The 13,500-nt window shown below is 54.2% G+C and overlaps 8 protein-coding genes across 8 annotated transcripts; 1 reads left to right on the top strand and 7 right to left on the bottom strand.

The window, feature by feature from the left end:
- Nucleotides 1-781: 781 nt before the first annotated feature.
- Nucleotides 782-1,338, bottom strand: J7T54_000204 (uncharacterized protein; the record flags this gene model as incomplete). Its single annotated transcript, XM_051507465.1, has 2 exons — nt 782-1,195; nt 1,327-1,338. The coding sequence occupies 2 exons, from the start codon at nt 1,336-1,338 to the stop codon at nt 782-784; spliced, it is 426 nt and encodes a 141-aa protein (XP_051361420.1).
- A 741-nt stretch (nt 1,339-2,079) lies between these two features.
- J7T54_000205 (uncharacterized protein) lies at nt 2,080-2,562 on the bottom strand (the record flags this gene model as incomplete). Its single annotated transcript, XM_051507466.1, has 1 exon — nt 2,080-2,562. One exon carries the CDS (start codon nt 2,560-2,562, stop codon nt 2,080-2,082), a length of 483 nt encoding a protein of 160 aa, XP_051361421.1.
- A 617-nt stretch (nt 2,563-3,179) lies between these two features.
- On the bottom strand, nt 3,180-4,439 carry J7T54_000206 (uncharacterized protein; the record flags this gene model as incomplete). The annotated part of the gene is made up of 2 exons (XM_051507467.1): nt 3,180-3,600; nt 4,060-4,439. 2 exons carry the CDS (start codon nt 4,437-4,439, stop codon nt 3,180-3,182), a joined length of 801 nt encoding a protein of 266 aa, XP_051361422.1.
- Nucleotides 4,440-5,358: 919 nt separating this feature from the next.
- On the top strand, nt 5,359-6,564 carry J7T54_000207 (putative mitochondrial carrier-like protein; the record flags this gene model as incomplete). Its single annotated transcript, XM_051507468.1, has 3 exons — nt 5,359-5,507; nt 5,560-6,304; nt 6,352-6,564. The coding sequence occupies 3 exons, from the start codon at nt 5,359-5,361 to the stop codon at nt 6,562-6,564; spliced, it is 1,107 nt and encodes a 368-aa protein (XP_051361423.1).
- Nucleotides 6,565-6,963: 399 nt separating this feature from the next.
- J7T54_000208 (sorting nexin-3) lies at nt 6,964-7,511 on the bottom strand (the record flags this gene model as incomplete). The annotated part of the gene is made up of 2 exons (XM_051507469.1): nt 6,964-6,992; nt 7,049-7,511. 2 exons carry the CDS (start codon nt 7,509-7,511, stop codon nt 6,964-6,966), a joined length of 492 nt encoding a protein of 163 aa, XP_051361424.1.
- A 723-nt stretch (nt 7,512-8,234) lies between these two features.
- On the bottom strand, nt 8,235-9,888 carry J7T54_000209 (Pre-mRNA-splicing factor-like protein; the record flags this gene model as incomplete). The annotated part of the gene is made up of 2 exons (XM_051507470.1): nt 8,235-8,545; nt 8,598-9,888. The coding sequence occupies 2 exons, from the start codon at nt 9,886-9,888 to the stop codon at nt 8,235-8,237; spliced, it is 1,602 nt and encodes a 533-aa protein (XP_051361425.1).
- A 759-nt stretch (nt 9,889-10,647) lies between these two features.
- J7T54_000210 (uncharacterized protein) lies at nt 10,648-11,235 on the bottom strand (the record flags this gene model as incomplete). The annotated part of the gene is made up of 3 exons (XM_051507471.1): nt 10,648-10,750; nt 10,802-11,022; nt 11,077-11,235. 3 exons carry the CDS (start codon nt 11,233-11,235, stop codon nt 10,648-10,650), a joined length of 483 nt encoding a protein of 160 aa, XP_051361426.1.
- A 434-nt stretch (nt 11,236-11,669) lies between these two features.
- On the bottom strand, nt 11,670-12,644 carry J7T54_000211 (uncharacterized protein; the record flags this gene model as incomplete). Its single annotated transcript, XM_051507472.1, has 1 exon — nt 11,670-12,644. One exon carries the CDS (start codon nt 12,642-12,644, stop codon nt 11,670-11,672), a length of 975 nt encoding a protein of 324 aa, XP_051361427.1.
- Nucleotides 12,645-13,500: the final 856 nt, after the last annotated feature.

A 13,500-nucleotide genomic window follows, 5' to 3' on the forward strand; every position in this document is an offset into this window, starting at 1 on the left:
TCAGGAGACGCTCCATGGTAGAAGAGGTTTGCGCCAACTGAGGCTGGGCGACGGTGATGCAAGACTGAAGTTCTGTGGCGGTGTCCATGTTGAGTTGTCAAGATTTGGGCTCACTAATCAGAGTGTGTCTCGCTTTCTTGGAGGGTGAGAGTGCGCGGACGAAGGCTAGGTGTGTAGTTCCTCAGCACGGAGACTTATATGCAGCCACTGAGCTATCTGAATCAACGCCACTAGTGGCACCTCGCATGGATATCGTATATGTTGATCAGGGTCGGCATGTTCCCATGAACATGTGTCGCTAGTCTCTTGCAGCACGAGATGATTGTGTACATCCGCCTTGCGATGATCAACTCATCATCCTACAGCCATAGGTCTATCACTAGTATGAAGGTGTTCCCGAACTTGAGGTTACGCTCAGGCGAGCTTCCAATAATTCCAGTGCAGCACCTAGTTTCGCCGTGTACATGTGAAAGAGGTCGTTCACGACTTACAGCTGCACTGATTGGCATGCTGACATCACAATCGAAATCAAGTATCGACTTCGCATGGCTCAGTTCAGCACAACGCTCACAATCGCTTGGGCTGGCCTTTTTGGACTGATGAGAGACAACCATAACATGCTTTAGCTCTGATTGTTGCTCGTCTCCGAAAACGTGCAACTCCAATATCGCTTATATCTACCAAGCATTCCTGGGGAATCTCGATGATTGGAATCTCTCCCTAAGTAACGGATTTTCGTGTGCTGAGCCTGTAGGTGCGCGAACGCCACTTCAGACAGCATTCAATGTTGCAGTCGAGCGGTAATCCAATGATCCAGGTCCTTGATCTCTTGCCACTTCTTATTGAGTTCGGCAAGTTTGTCCCTGAGGTCTGCCAGGCCTTTCACATTCGGCTTTGCCCGCTGTCTCTCGCCTTCAAGGAAGATCCTGGAATAATCCACCGTCTTGGTGATAATCTCGTCCATGCCTTCCCAGTTGAGTGTCCACTCCTTGAAGTCTTTCGTGGGTCCCGCTGATTTCCTGGTGTTCTTCACGGCAAGCCATTTTCTATGGAACTCATCGGAAATGTTGAGAGCCTCGGAAAGCAGGCTCTTTATGCCCTTTGTGATCTTTCGGTCCTTACAGAGCTTCTCGAACTGTTCGTAGTGGTGAGCTTTTAGCATCTTCTCGATCGATAGGGCGAGTTCGTCGGCCAGCTACGGATTTCGTCCGGGGAATGGCATAGCAGGACACATCTGGCAAGGTTTGTCAGGTTGTGCGAAAGTTGGGACTTTTCCCGTGATCTTGAGAGAAGGCACTTACCGTATCACCAGACTCATGGCCACACCTTCCACGCCATTGGGTTGCTAGTCGTACAGCGCCTGGGAGCCCAACAGTCACTCATTCTTTCCAACAACCTCTGGCGGAGGGGCAGGGCTCTTGTTTCCAAGTGTGTCAGTAGAAATCTACTGGCCATTTCCAGTGCCTAGCAAGTATTTTACTATGTTTCGCAGTCACTTCCGAAGTGTTGTTCGATGGAATGGGGTGTTCGCGTTCGCTACTGGCGTCAAAGTGGCTGCCAGGTTGTTGGCGTAAGACTGATGACTGTCGCCGAAATCGTTTCTCGCCATCTCTTGAGCCGACGAAAAGTCAAGACGTGGTGTACAGTGATCCAGGGTCATGGTCCGCGTGGTATATGAACGACCTGCTTGAGCGTGGCAGACATCAGCTCCTGCGTGGGGGCCACAAATTTGGTATGTCCAGTCAGCTGGTACGAAGGGGACCAGGGGTCATTGGTTCGGACTCAGTCCGCAACCAAAGTACTCCATACGTGAAATACATTGCCTTCGTATTAGATTTCTGCCGGTCATGTGGCCCTCTTCTCTTCTTTGCATCACTATGATATCATGAAATAATCACTAATGTACTTTAGGAGCACACCGTGTATCCGGGAAACTACGCCAAGCAGTTCCCATAAGAAATGGACGTACGCTGATTCAGCGACCGCTATGCTCCCACATGATTAACTGCAATGTGACCCTGAGGCTTTCAGAACTACCTGTAGCCCAACCTCCCATGTCCTCTGAGGCAATATCCAGTCTCACAGCATTCCCTTCTTCCGGAACATATCGAAGGTTGGCTGTAACGTCTCGTACTGAACCTTCAGCCTCGTCCACATGATCTCCAACTCATCCTTCTTCTGTTCGACCTCACAGTCCCACGTTGACGCCAAATACGTGCGGCAGTCGTCTATGACTCTCGTGATCATGTCATCTAAGGTCTCCCAGTCCTGCCAGTACGACTTGTAGTAGGCCCTGTGCTCCTCGTCGAATTTTGTCGTCACGTCGATGATGGACCACGACTCTTCAAAGTCCAGAGCCACGTCGACTGTCGTCTGGGTCAACGCCAGGATGCCGTACGGGGTCTTGCGGCCTTCTCGCATGGCTTTCCACTCCGCAAGGACATCAGGGGGAAATTTGGTTGACTTCCACTTTGGCAGAGCCCCGAGTGTCATCTGGGGTATGCGCGCCAGCAAGGAGTGGCGCCTGCCTGGGGGTGATGATCCTGAGGCGTCAGTGGGCATGTTATCAGTTTTTTTAGTGTGCTGAATGTTCGTCAAGTCTGAAGCTGTCACTTTGGGGGCGGTTTGCTCGAGTTAGCTGAGCTGCGTGCTCTTTGCTCGAGGCCCCTTTGTACAGTTCCAGAGCATTTTCTTATGCGAAAACTGAAGTGGTGATTCGATCTTCAGGCTTTGCCTGCGGGTGCCTATACAGGTGATTCGAGCGTACGAAATTCCACTCATCGCTTCACAGGAGCAGCGTACGTGTAACGGTGACAGTTTTCGGGTGTGATTTGAGGCGAGGGGTCTGCACAACAACGCCTTTACACACAACCGATACAACCATCAAGAGCTTGTTTGGAGAACAGTGCATCAGGCTGTATATCCAATTAAAAGGTCAAAACTCGTCATAATGATGATCGGCTTTTCTTTCACTGAACATGGAGAACAAATGTATCACGATTCAAAGTCCTTCTGACGAGTAGGATTTCCTGATTCTGTTCTCCTTTATTGCTTTAATTAGTTGAACACTTGGTTCTCTGAGAAACCTATGATCAACCGCCGCAATCGGCATGGACTCAAGGTCGCCTTTTGCTCTCCTTCTCAAGTACGGGCGAGGCAACCAAAGCCATGAACGCCAGTCAGAGCAATTTCTTCTTCCGGAACTCGTCAATCTCCTCGTTCACGACTTTGGACAGGTGCTTCAGCCTCGACCATAGTGCTTCGACATATCTCACTTGGATATCAACATCGAAGTCGGCACCGTTCTTCTTGTGAAAGGTGCGGGCATCATCCAACGCAACGGTGACCATGTCGCTCATCCGCTCCCAAGACTCGGTGTAACACTTGAATAGCCTGGCCTCCTCGATCGTGAACTTGTTGCGGAGGATGGCTTGCTCCCAATCCTTCTGGAAATTCGCGCCTTGGCTCTCAATATAGGTCAATAGGGCGACCATACCTTTCTGACGCTTCCTCTGCGCCCTAAGGCTGTCAAACTGGATTCTGTGTCTAGCCGTGATCATGGTGAGTTTTGCTGATGTTTCCGCCAGCGGCCGATATGGTCTGTAATGAGGCAGGGGTCCAAAACCAGCTTTGCGCGGTAGTCTCCTTACTTCGCAGTTGCTGCTGGAAATCCTAGAGAGTTGACGAATCCTTCTAGAAATAATCCTCAGCGCGCCTTTAAGCTCAAGTGATGGCAATGACCACTGGAGCTCAGAGCTGGTCTGACTGCATCATGCCATGTAACTGCCCGGGTGCGGAACCTCAATGCAAACCCAACCACACAGGCAGTCTGCGGCTCCTTTGCCTCTCAATCATGCTTAGGTGGAGGTCAGCTCAATTCTCAAAACACCATCGAGGCCCAGCCGTCTCTCCAGTTCAATTGCGACGCAAATACCGGTGACAATGGCAGATGTGAATGCGCCAATCGGTCCTAACGTGCCACGATGCGTACAATTGAGCTTCCAGAGTGGTCGGGAAATCCAGTGACAGGACTCCCAGAGCCCACAAGCGGAGCATCACATAAGATTCACTCGGCGAAGCTTCTCGATCTCCTCGTGGACCCGTTCGTGCAAAGCCTTGAGACTCTCCCATATGGTCTCGATCCTGACCATGGCAGCCACAATGTCCGGTCTCTCCTTGTTTGCCCGCCAGAGGTAGCTGCGAGCGTCGTCGAGCGACTTTGCGATCATTGTGTCGAGATCCTCCCAAGTCCCGAAGAACCGCTTGAAGATATCGGCATCTCGCTGTGAAAGCGTATTGTTCGCAATGTGTGCATCCCATTCCCTCTCGAACTTATCAGATAGACGCAAAACCTCTTCCAAGAGGTCCAGGACGCCTCCGCTAGTCTTGCGACGTTCCCTAAACTTTTCGAACACCGACTTGATTTGCGAGGTGATCATGGTGAGAGATGTGTGGTACCTGCAGTGGGATACAGTGTCAGCGATGTGTGAACAATCGCACTGTTCAAATCCATCACTGCTTCAGAGTTGGGGCAAATCGTCACGTAGTAATTGTCTGTCAACTAAGCATCTGACAAAAGCGCTTTGACCGAGACTTCGTGAATATCACGAGTGGGCGAAGCATCCAGGATTAATTGAGACTGTACAACGCACGAGAATGCCCCCCGGTCCTCCTCTTGCTTCGGTGAGACGGGAGGCCAATCAGTAACAGCGAAATGGCGCTGGGTCATCCCGCTTGCCCGCACCGGAGCTTGGTCGATTTTGCGTAGGTCTCGTTAATGGAGCCTTACGCTGCCATATGCCATACAACACACGCCGCGCAGTCCGTCATTGTTGCGACCAGAGCGTGGCGCGACCCGACTGGCTTGCCTTGAGGATATGCGTAACGGTGGAACAGAGAACCAACTGTACAGAACTAGTTCGCGCCAATCACTCCGATTGGAGGAATAGACACTCCGAAGACTTTTATCCACAAAAACCTCGAAAAGGGGCTCGAGATAGACAAGTGTCACGTGATATATCCCCGTGCAGAAGCACCTACCCTAGACCAACTCGTCGAAGCTCTAAGTGGTTTTAAGCAGGAAATGCGCTAGAAACGCGACCAAAAAAAAAACCGGAATAGCCCGACGTGGGGGTCGAAGCCGTTGACTTCGGCCTTCACTGATTACTAATATATTCTATATTTTGTCCCTGGAATGAAACTAGCGTGACGCTAACCATGTCGGTCCTGACAGTGGGAAAGAAGAAGTCCCCTTTTGCATGACGCGCATCACTGGCTTCTCTACACAACGTGTGCGCGCTGCCGATGTTAGACATACGAATGGCGCCGACCTGAACGCGAACCCAAAGCAACCGTACGATGGCCCCGAATCAATCTCTGCGCCACGGGGAGCCTACCGTCCTCGTGCAGAGCCGCGAGACGGGAGACGTGATACCAGAGAGCTCGATCCGGCCCAAGGTGCAAGCTCTGCCCTTTGCCAAGTCATGGGTGCATCTGATGGCTGGCGCGTAGGTCACCCGGTCCCCCTCTCCGAAAAGCAGCAAGGTGCTGACAGAATAGCGTGGGCGGCATGACCGCCGCGACCGTCACCGCGCCCCTCGACGTCCTCAAGACCCGTCTGCAATCCGACTTCTACCAAGCCCAGATCCGCGCGGCCCGCGCAGCGGCCCCCCAACAGGCGCGCAACCCCCTCCGCTCTGCCATCTATCACCTCAAGGATACACTCCAGATCCTCGGCTCCGTCTACCGGGTCGAGGGCCCTCGCGCGTTGTTCAAAGGCCTTGGGCCCAACCTGGTGGGCGTGATACCCGCGCGGAGTATCAACTTTTTCGTGTACGGTAATGGCAAGAAGGCCATGGCGCAGTACTGGAACAACGGACAGGAAGCCGCCTGGGTGCACCTGGCGGCCGGTGTCGCCGCGGGTGTTGCGACAAGCACAGCGACGAACCCCATCTGGATGGTCAAGACGCGGTTACAGCTCGACAAGAACATGTCGGCCAAGTCCGGCGGCCAGCAGGCGCGGCAATACCGCAATAGTGTGGACTGCATCCGGCAGATTCTGCGCGACGAAGGCATCCGGGGGTTGTACAAGGGCATGAGCGCAAGTTACTTGGGCGTCGTGGAGAGCACGATGCAGTGGATGCTATATGAGCAGATGAAGACCGCTCTGGCGAGGAGGAACGAGCGGATCCTGTTGACTGGCCGCGAGAAGAACGCGTGGGACGGCGTGGTGGATTGGTTCGGCAACTCTGGTGCTGCTGGCAGCGCAAAGCTCGTGGCGGCTGTCCTGGCGTATCCCCACGAGGTAAGTCCAGAATGCAGAGCATTTGGACAGAGTACTGACATGACTAGGTCGCTCGCACCCGCCTTCGGCAAGTACCCACCGATGGCAGCCGGCCCAAATACACCGGCCTGATGCAGTGCTTCAAGCTCGTCTTCAAGGAGGAGGGCATGATGGGGCTGTACGGTGGACTCACCCCTCACTTGATGCGCACGGTCCCCAGCGCAGCCATCATGTTCGGCATGTACGAGGCTATCCTACGATTATTCCACACGCCGGCGTAAGGGGATGATATTGAGGAGTGTACGGTGGGAGTACGTGTACAGCTATTGTCTTGAGATATAATCATGGTCTGGCGTTTGGAGCAGCAAAGAAGCTGGGATAGATGGGTATAGACGGGTTGGTGTACAATACGACGCCATTGTTTTGCCTCTTGGAATGGCTCTTTTGATTCGAGAGAAGCATGAAAACGGGCTAAAATGACATACATACCCACACACTACAACGACTGACTGCTAGTCGTCACGCCTCTACACCTGCATCCCTCACAATGTGTACCGCCTCGCATATGACGCATTCGTGTGGCCCTGCGCCGGCTGCCCCTTCAATCTAGCTGCCGCCTCGACGCGCAAGCCGCTGCCTCGTCCCGAGATGGCTACTACGACAGAGGGCCACTCCTCCCGTCACCAGGCACTCCGGTCCCAGTTGGGGTCTTGTCGTTTGTCAGAATGGCGCGTGCCCAGTGAAAGTGTAGAAGGAGCTGCTTACCCTGCACAAATGCCGCCAGAACCTTACTACCAGTCTGCAGCAAGGGGTGGCCGACCACAATCTTGAGAAACTTCTCCAGGCCGGCGCGCCGTCCCTCAATCACATCGTCACTGAAGCGGTTGGTGAAGACTTTGCCGGGCAGCGGCGGGATGGTCACGCGCGCGCTCTCCCGCTCGAGAATGTCCCGAAAGTACTCAAAGTCCGAGTACCGGCGACGCACGGTCGACTGGCGCAGCTTGAAGGCGGGGATGTTGGTTCGGCAGACAATCTCGTAGTCTGTGTACATGGAGCGGCCCATGCCGTGGGTGCGCGGGTTACGCACCTCGATCTCGAGGAAGTTCTCTGGCGGGCCGTAGATCTCGTCGAACGACTGCTGGCGGGTGTCGGGCATGGACTGCAGGATGGGACGGTGCGAGTTCGGCGAGGTCGAACGTTCGGCGTTGTTGGCAGCGTCGGAGGACATGATGGGTGGGTGGTCGGGTGGTCGTGTGCTCGATGCGACTTGCTTGTGGCGCCGAGCCTATGTGCGCAAATGGCGCGATACCGCTACAACCAGTCGCGATGGTGGAGAGGACTCCTTCGCGGAAGTACAATGAGAGACTTAGGCTGAGGAGCGTGCACAAAGGCTGTTGAAGCAAATTGGAGGCGAAGCTTCAGATAAAATGGTAGGGGAGCAAAGGTTGGAGTTGCGCGTGCGTGGTGAGGATAGCTTGACGTTCGAGTTGAAGACCAAGTGGGGCTGTGATCGAATATGCGGGGGCGGGTAGCCATCGTGGGCATGAACAATGAACATGTATCCATCCGTATATGTACGTACATGGCCTCGCGAAAGAGGAGAAAAGCAGCTAGCGAAAATATGCTATCCTTGTACCCCAATGACGTGATCGAAAGAAATATCATTCTAATGCAGCACCGTGATCGTGGACTTCAATCACATGCGTCTCCCTACCACATAGCCCCGTTGCTGCGATGCTTCAATTGACATCTTCCAGGGCACACCACTCACTCCTCATTGCATTACTGTTCATCCATGCTAGGGTATGATAGCCATGGCGAGCCAAAGCCTGAATCTTCCGCATTGTGCCTAGCCTCAAAGATAGCCCCAAGACGCCCAACGCCAGTATGTGTGTGTGATGGAACACGAAATATGCAGAGGTCCCTTCCTACTTACACCGTCTCTCCGCACTCATTTCTTATCGCCAAACTTCTGATGAATCTTCCGGATCTGCTCCTCCACATTGTACGACTGCATCTGCCCGGCATGCGGCTGGCTTTTCCCCTCGGGGTTACCGTCGTAGCTCTGCAGTGCTGCCCTCTTCCTCCGCGCCAACTCATCCTCTGACACCGCTTGCCCAGTGACAGGGTCGAATACGTCGCTTCTTTGACTGGCCAGGCGTTTGAGGTTGTTGGCCACATCAGCATGCGACACATGCGAGTGCGCGTATCGGGACTCGGCTTTGGCCTTCTGCTCTTTCCAGCTGGGATCCAAGAGTTCGACTGGTCGTGGTCAGCACTGTCGGCGAAATCACATCTCCTTGTATCAACTTACTCCTCATGTGGGCTTCCAGCTCGTCGATCGGAATGGGCTGCTTGCAGTTGGGACACGTCGCCATGCCCGTTTGCTTGGCCGCCGCCTTCTGCGCTGCTCGCGGCACATAGTTTTCTCGAATCTTCATCGCGCCGGGGCCAGTCCTCGCTTCGGACTGGGCCTGATGCATGCGGGCTTGCGCGTCCATGCGCTCCTGTATCCTTCGCTCCTCTTCATCTTGCTGTGGGTTTGCCTGGGGCGAGTTGTTCCAAGCCCCTGGCGCTGGCATCTGCGGCGCATAGCCCGCCTGTGGCTGTTGTTGCGGTTGCTGTTGCCCGTAGCTAGTGGGCGTCTGCTGTGCGGCTGGGTACCCGTTGTGCATCGAGTCCTCTTCGCCTGGGAAAGCCTCCTCCAGCCGCAGATTCGAGGAGATGGAAGCCTTGTTCCTGTCCTCAAGCGACGCGTATTGCAGGTCAGCCAGGGACGTCGGCGGCGGTAGTTGGGTATTCTCATCGGCATCTGTGAAATCAATCGTCTCGACGACCACAAAGTCGCCCCAGTCTATCCTCGCGAACTCGGCCTTGGCCTCCTCCTCTTCCTCCTCCTTCTTGCGCCTCTCCGTCTCGACGTGTTTCGCGTACTCTGCTCGTTGCTTCGCGCGGTTCAGTACGTGGAATTTGTCTGCGACGTTCTGCTCCAGCTCGGCCATGCGCTCGTCCTGCACCTTGCCTCCCTCGCCACCTAGTCCGCTTGCCCGCAGCAGCGTCGTATACTGGTCGACAATGTGCTGAAAGAAGTTGTGGAAGGTGTGGTTTGGTATCAGAAAGGCAAATTGCGGGTTGCCCGTCTCGCGCTGGGCCAACTGTGTCATCCACTGTCGCCCATTCTTGGCGACGAATAGCGCCGTCATCCGGATGACATCCAAATCCTTCTGATTGATCCTCGGCATCCTCGCTGAGAACTGAAAGTCGGGGGGTTTTGGTGGCCCTTGCGGCTTCTCCGGTACTGGGGTCGACGACTCGTTCGCTCGACCAGCGGCGATAGCTGTCCCACGGCCGGCGCGGACCTCGTTCAGCCGCCATTGGTAGAATGCATTGTATGCATCAGCTGAGTTGAGGAAGCTAAATTTAGGATTCTGTGCTTCCTTGTCGCGAATGCGATCCTCGAAGACGGCGCCGTTTCGCGCCACGTAGCCGGCGGTCTTTTCGAGGACATTGCGGATCTCGCGTGGAGGTAGAACGACGCCGGGAGGGGGCTTGATGGCGTCGAGAGCGGCCGTCGCAGAGTCGCCATTGGTCGCAGTCGCAGCCATGATGATGCGTCGACGAGGGCAGCGGTTTGGAACTTGGTGAGAAGCGGCTAGGAGATGAGGTCGAGCGATCGTAGAGTCAGTCGCGTCTGGAAATTTCAAAGGTTTGACGTCGCCGCATGCCTGCGACCCGAAATGGTCTAGCGTGGCGTGTCATTTCGGCTACCCTATAGCTACCAATTAATGTTCTTGGAGGAGACGTGAAGACGAATGTTTGAAGTACTATTATTTCCTAAACGCTAAAGAAGAAATCGTTCGCTTTTCTTTTCCCCTGATTAAGTGAACTTTGCTTTTGTGATTCCGTGCATACGCTTACTGGAAGCCAGACCTCCACAAGGAGGAAAGTTAGGGCAACAATTCAAACAATGCTTTCGGACGACAATGTTTCTTCTGCAGGTGACTCGTCAGGTTTACAGTCCAGAAGTATTACAAACACAGAGAACGATTCGGCTCAAAAAAGCCGCTCAAGACTATGGAAGCTCTTCATCTAGAGTGAAGATCACTGCGTGCTCGACGACTTCAAAAAGAGTGTACTCGCAACGGAGTAAGAGAGAGAATATCAGGTCGACGCATTGAGTGACATTTACGTGCTGGCTTAAAAGAAACCCTAAAAACAGGACTGTGACCTGATCAAATGAAAACAAAGGACATTTCGGCCTGCTATGAATTGCAGCGCCTGCGTGGAAGACGCCAAAGAATGCATGTGCCCATTCGCAACCCCCCCCACGGCCTTCTACCGTCTATCGTGCTCGCGGCTCGTCATCAGTGGCGCGGTCTTGCCATCTCGGCATCGTATGCCCTGGAGGCGTTCTTCACGTCGCGTTTTTCCTTGATTGTAGCACAAGCTGGCTGGATTGAGAGCACGCTACGGACGAGTCAGCAGAGTCAAAGTGGTGAGCAAAGAGGGGAACCGTACCAAATGAAAACGGCGAGAGCGATGATCCCTTGGGTGATCGAGCATGCTTCGCCGACGCAGTACCGCGAAGCAGAGTAGGCCACCAGGCCGGCAACAGCACCCCACAAGAGAAAATCCACCACGTTGAGGACCCTGTAGACACCTAGCCTGCCGAACTTTTGGAGTCCGGCCACATGGCGAGTGAGGAGCTCGTAAAGGATGCAGATGATGCTCTTGACACTCTGTCATAAAATTAGTGAATGCCCACAGACAAATTTCAACGCTCGAGGACTGACAGCTGTGATTGGCGTGATCTGGCCAGCGCCTCCGGAGACAGGGGTGTTGATGGTTCCTTTATAGCCGGCGAGGGCCAAGACAACAACTACCAGCAGAAGTTGCACAACGTGTACCTTGGTCGCCAAGCGAACGTCGAAGAGGAGAGCCTTGAAAGTCATTGTGAGGGTTGTGCGATGCAGTCTGGTAGAGGGAAAGCTGTTGTGTCGAATGTTGGTGTTGGAAGTGCTCGGGGAGACTGTATTTATAAGTCCACGACACCTGCAAAGGACTCAGCACAGCATTGACAATAAGCATGAACTAAACCTTATTACCCAGCCACCATTCTTGTCGCATTGAAGTGTTTGTCTCATAGGCAATCGATAGTGCTGGTGTACTCTCCATCTCGTACGCGCCTCGCAAAGCCGATGCGTACGAACCCGAGGTGGATCCCGTGCGACAGCCTCCAAGGGGACCCTGAAACCTTCATTGCCAGCTGGTACAGGGCCAGCGGCCAGATGCCAATGCCGATCATCCGATGCATTGTTGAATTAGGCTGTAGTTGAATTCCCCGAATGGCGGTGCCTTGGAGGCTTGGAGGTTCTGTTGAGATAAGCTATGAGTCTCGAGGTGCCCACCCCAGTTGCTCCGCAGGCCACTGAATCCAGTATCGATATTCGTAGTTCAAGGCGCCCCAGATCTCCTCCATAATATCCCGCGGTAACGTTTGTATCCACCAATAACTCTCTAGATTGTGCAGGAGGACGCAATAGTAGGCAAATATCACCAATGCCTCGGGCTCGCGGGCTTGCAGTGGACCTTGCATGATCTCCAGGGACCGGTACAAAAAGGAGAAGATGTGCGACGTTGCCACTTGCTCACGATCGTCGCTCAACGTTTCTTGACAATAAGAAATTGGCGAGGCCATGTTGGCGGCGAAGCTTTGCTCGAGTAGGTCCAGAAGCGTCTCATACTGCGAAAGCCTCTGCGCATCCTCTACGCGCCCCCGAATCAGTTGTCGAAGCAGCATCATCTGACGATACTCGCTGGAACCCTTCCACGCCGGGAGGGCCTGCCCTTTCTCCTCAGCATTCTTTACATGGGCATGCGAGACTGTGAAGAGTGGACTCACGGGACCCTTTGATAAATGTTCCTGGTAGATTGTAGATACTGATCTGGTGCCCTGTATCAGGGCGAGCCAATCAGTCAATCCGCCCTTGGACACAAGAAGCCAATGGTCTCCTGGTTCCCGTGGTGCCGCGAGGATATAGATGACAGCGAGCATGGAGAATGCGAACAGAGCAGACGCATTGTCCTCGGTGGCGTTGCTAATCAGCGGCACGGCCATCGCCAGCGCGGCCGAGTGTTCCTCGCGACTCACATCAACATAGAAGGACCGTCTTTGCGGTCGAAGGACTGCCAGGTTCAGTGATGCAATGGCGAAGATGCTGCGCATCAAAAACGGGTGTTTGAGACCGAGCTGGGGCACAGTGATCCGCCACATGACTTTGAGTGTGGGATGAGCCGTGAGCGTGTTGTACGTTACGGTCGTGAAGTGATGCAAGAGCTCGAGATGCGTATCGTTGAACATGAGAGCATTGCCCGATGGTGAAGTATGACGAGAGAATTCATTGTTTGGCGTTGTTGCGCGCTGTGTCTCTGGTGAGCGGCCACTCGCAGTTCCATGCCAGCGGCGAGCCGTCCACGGCGCGTAGTTGCAATGCACACCGTGCTTGATACAATTGGCACAAGACGGCTTTTGCTCATCACACTAGCAGTAGCACTGGTCAGTCCAGGCACCCGATAGTGGCGAGAATTCTTACTTTGATTTTGCGTCTCTTACAAATTGTACATCCGCTTCGCGTTTTGGTGTGTGGCTTGCGCGGCCAAGAAGGGGCGTAGGGCGTCGCTCCCGGCTCGCTACCACCTGGCGAAGGCATGTCAAGAATCCGTACACTGCGAGCTTCGCGAGCTTTGCGATGCGAGAGGCGAGATAAAATGCAATTGATGCTGGGCGAAGGGACGTCAGGCTCGGTTTCGTACGGACGTTGCAGGCTAAATACGTACGAGAACCTGACCCGAGGGATCCGCTTCGGCTGGAGGACTTTCACGGCATTTTATTGCCGACAAACGGCCTAGTGTGATTGTCCGAGTCAGGACCGCAAGTCAGCAACGCGGCAAGGCCGCAGCTATATAATAGAGGTCGCTCCCAGTTCTCTTTTTTTTTTTTTTTTTTGAGCGCGGCATGGACAGCGTCCACGAGTGGCAGCAACTGAAATTCGTGCTCCATGACAGCCATTCTCACCCATACTGTACCCAACGAGGTCCTTCTGCACGGCGGGCGGGTAGAGGAATTGGGGGGGGGGGGGGGGGGGGGGGGTTTTGGGTGGGGGGGGGGCCCCCGGCCGGGGGGGTTTAAAAAAAATTTATGGAGACCATAACAGTGT

This window comes from Emericellopsis cladophorae (assembly GCF_022114955.1).
Source record: "Emericellopsis cladophorae strain MUM 19.33 chromosome Unknown NODE_31_length_266811_cov_117_018179, whole genome shotgun sequence".
NCBI lineage: Eukaryota > Fungi > Ascomycota > Sordariomycetes > Hypocreales > Bionectriaceae > Emericellopsis > Emericellopsis cladophorae.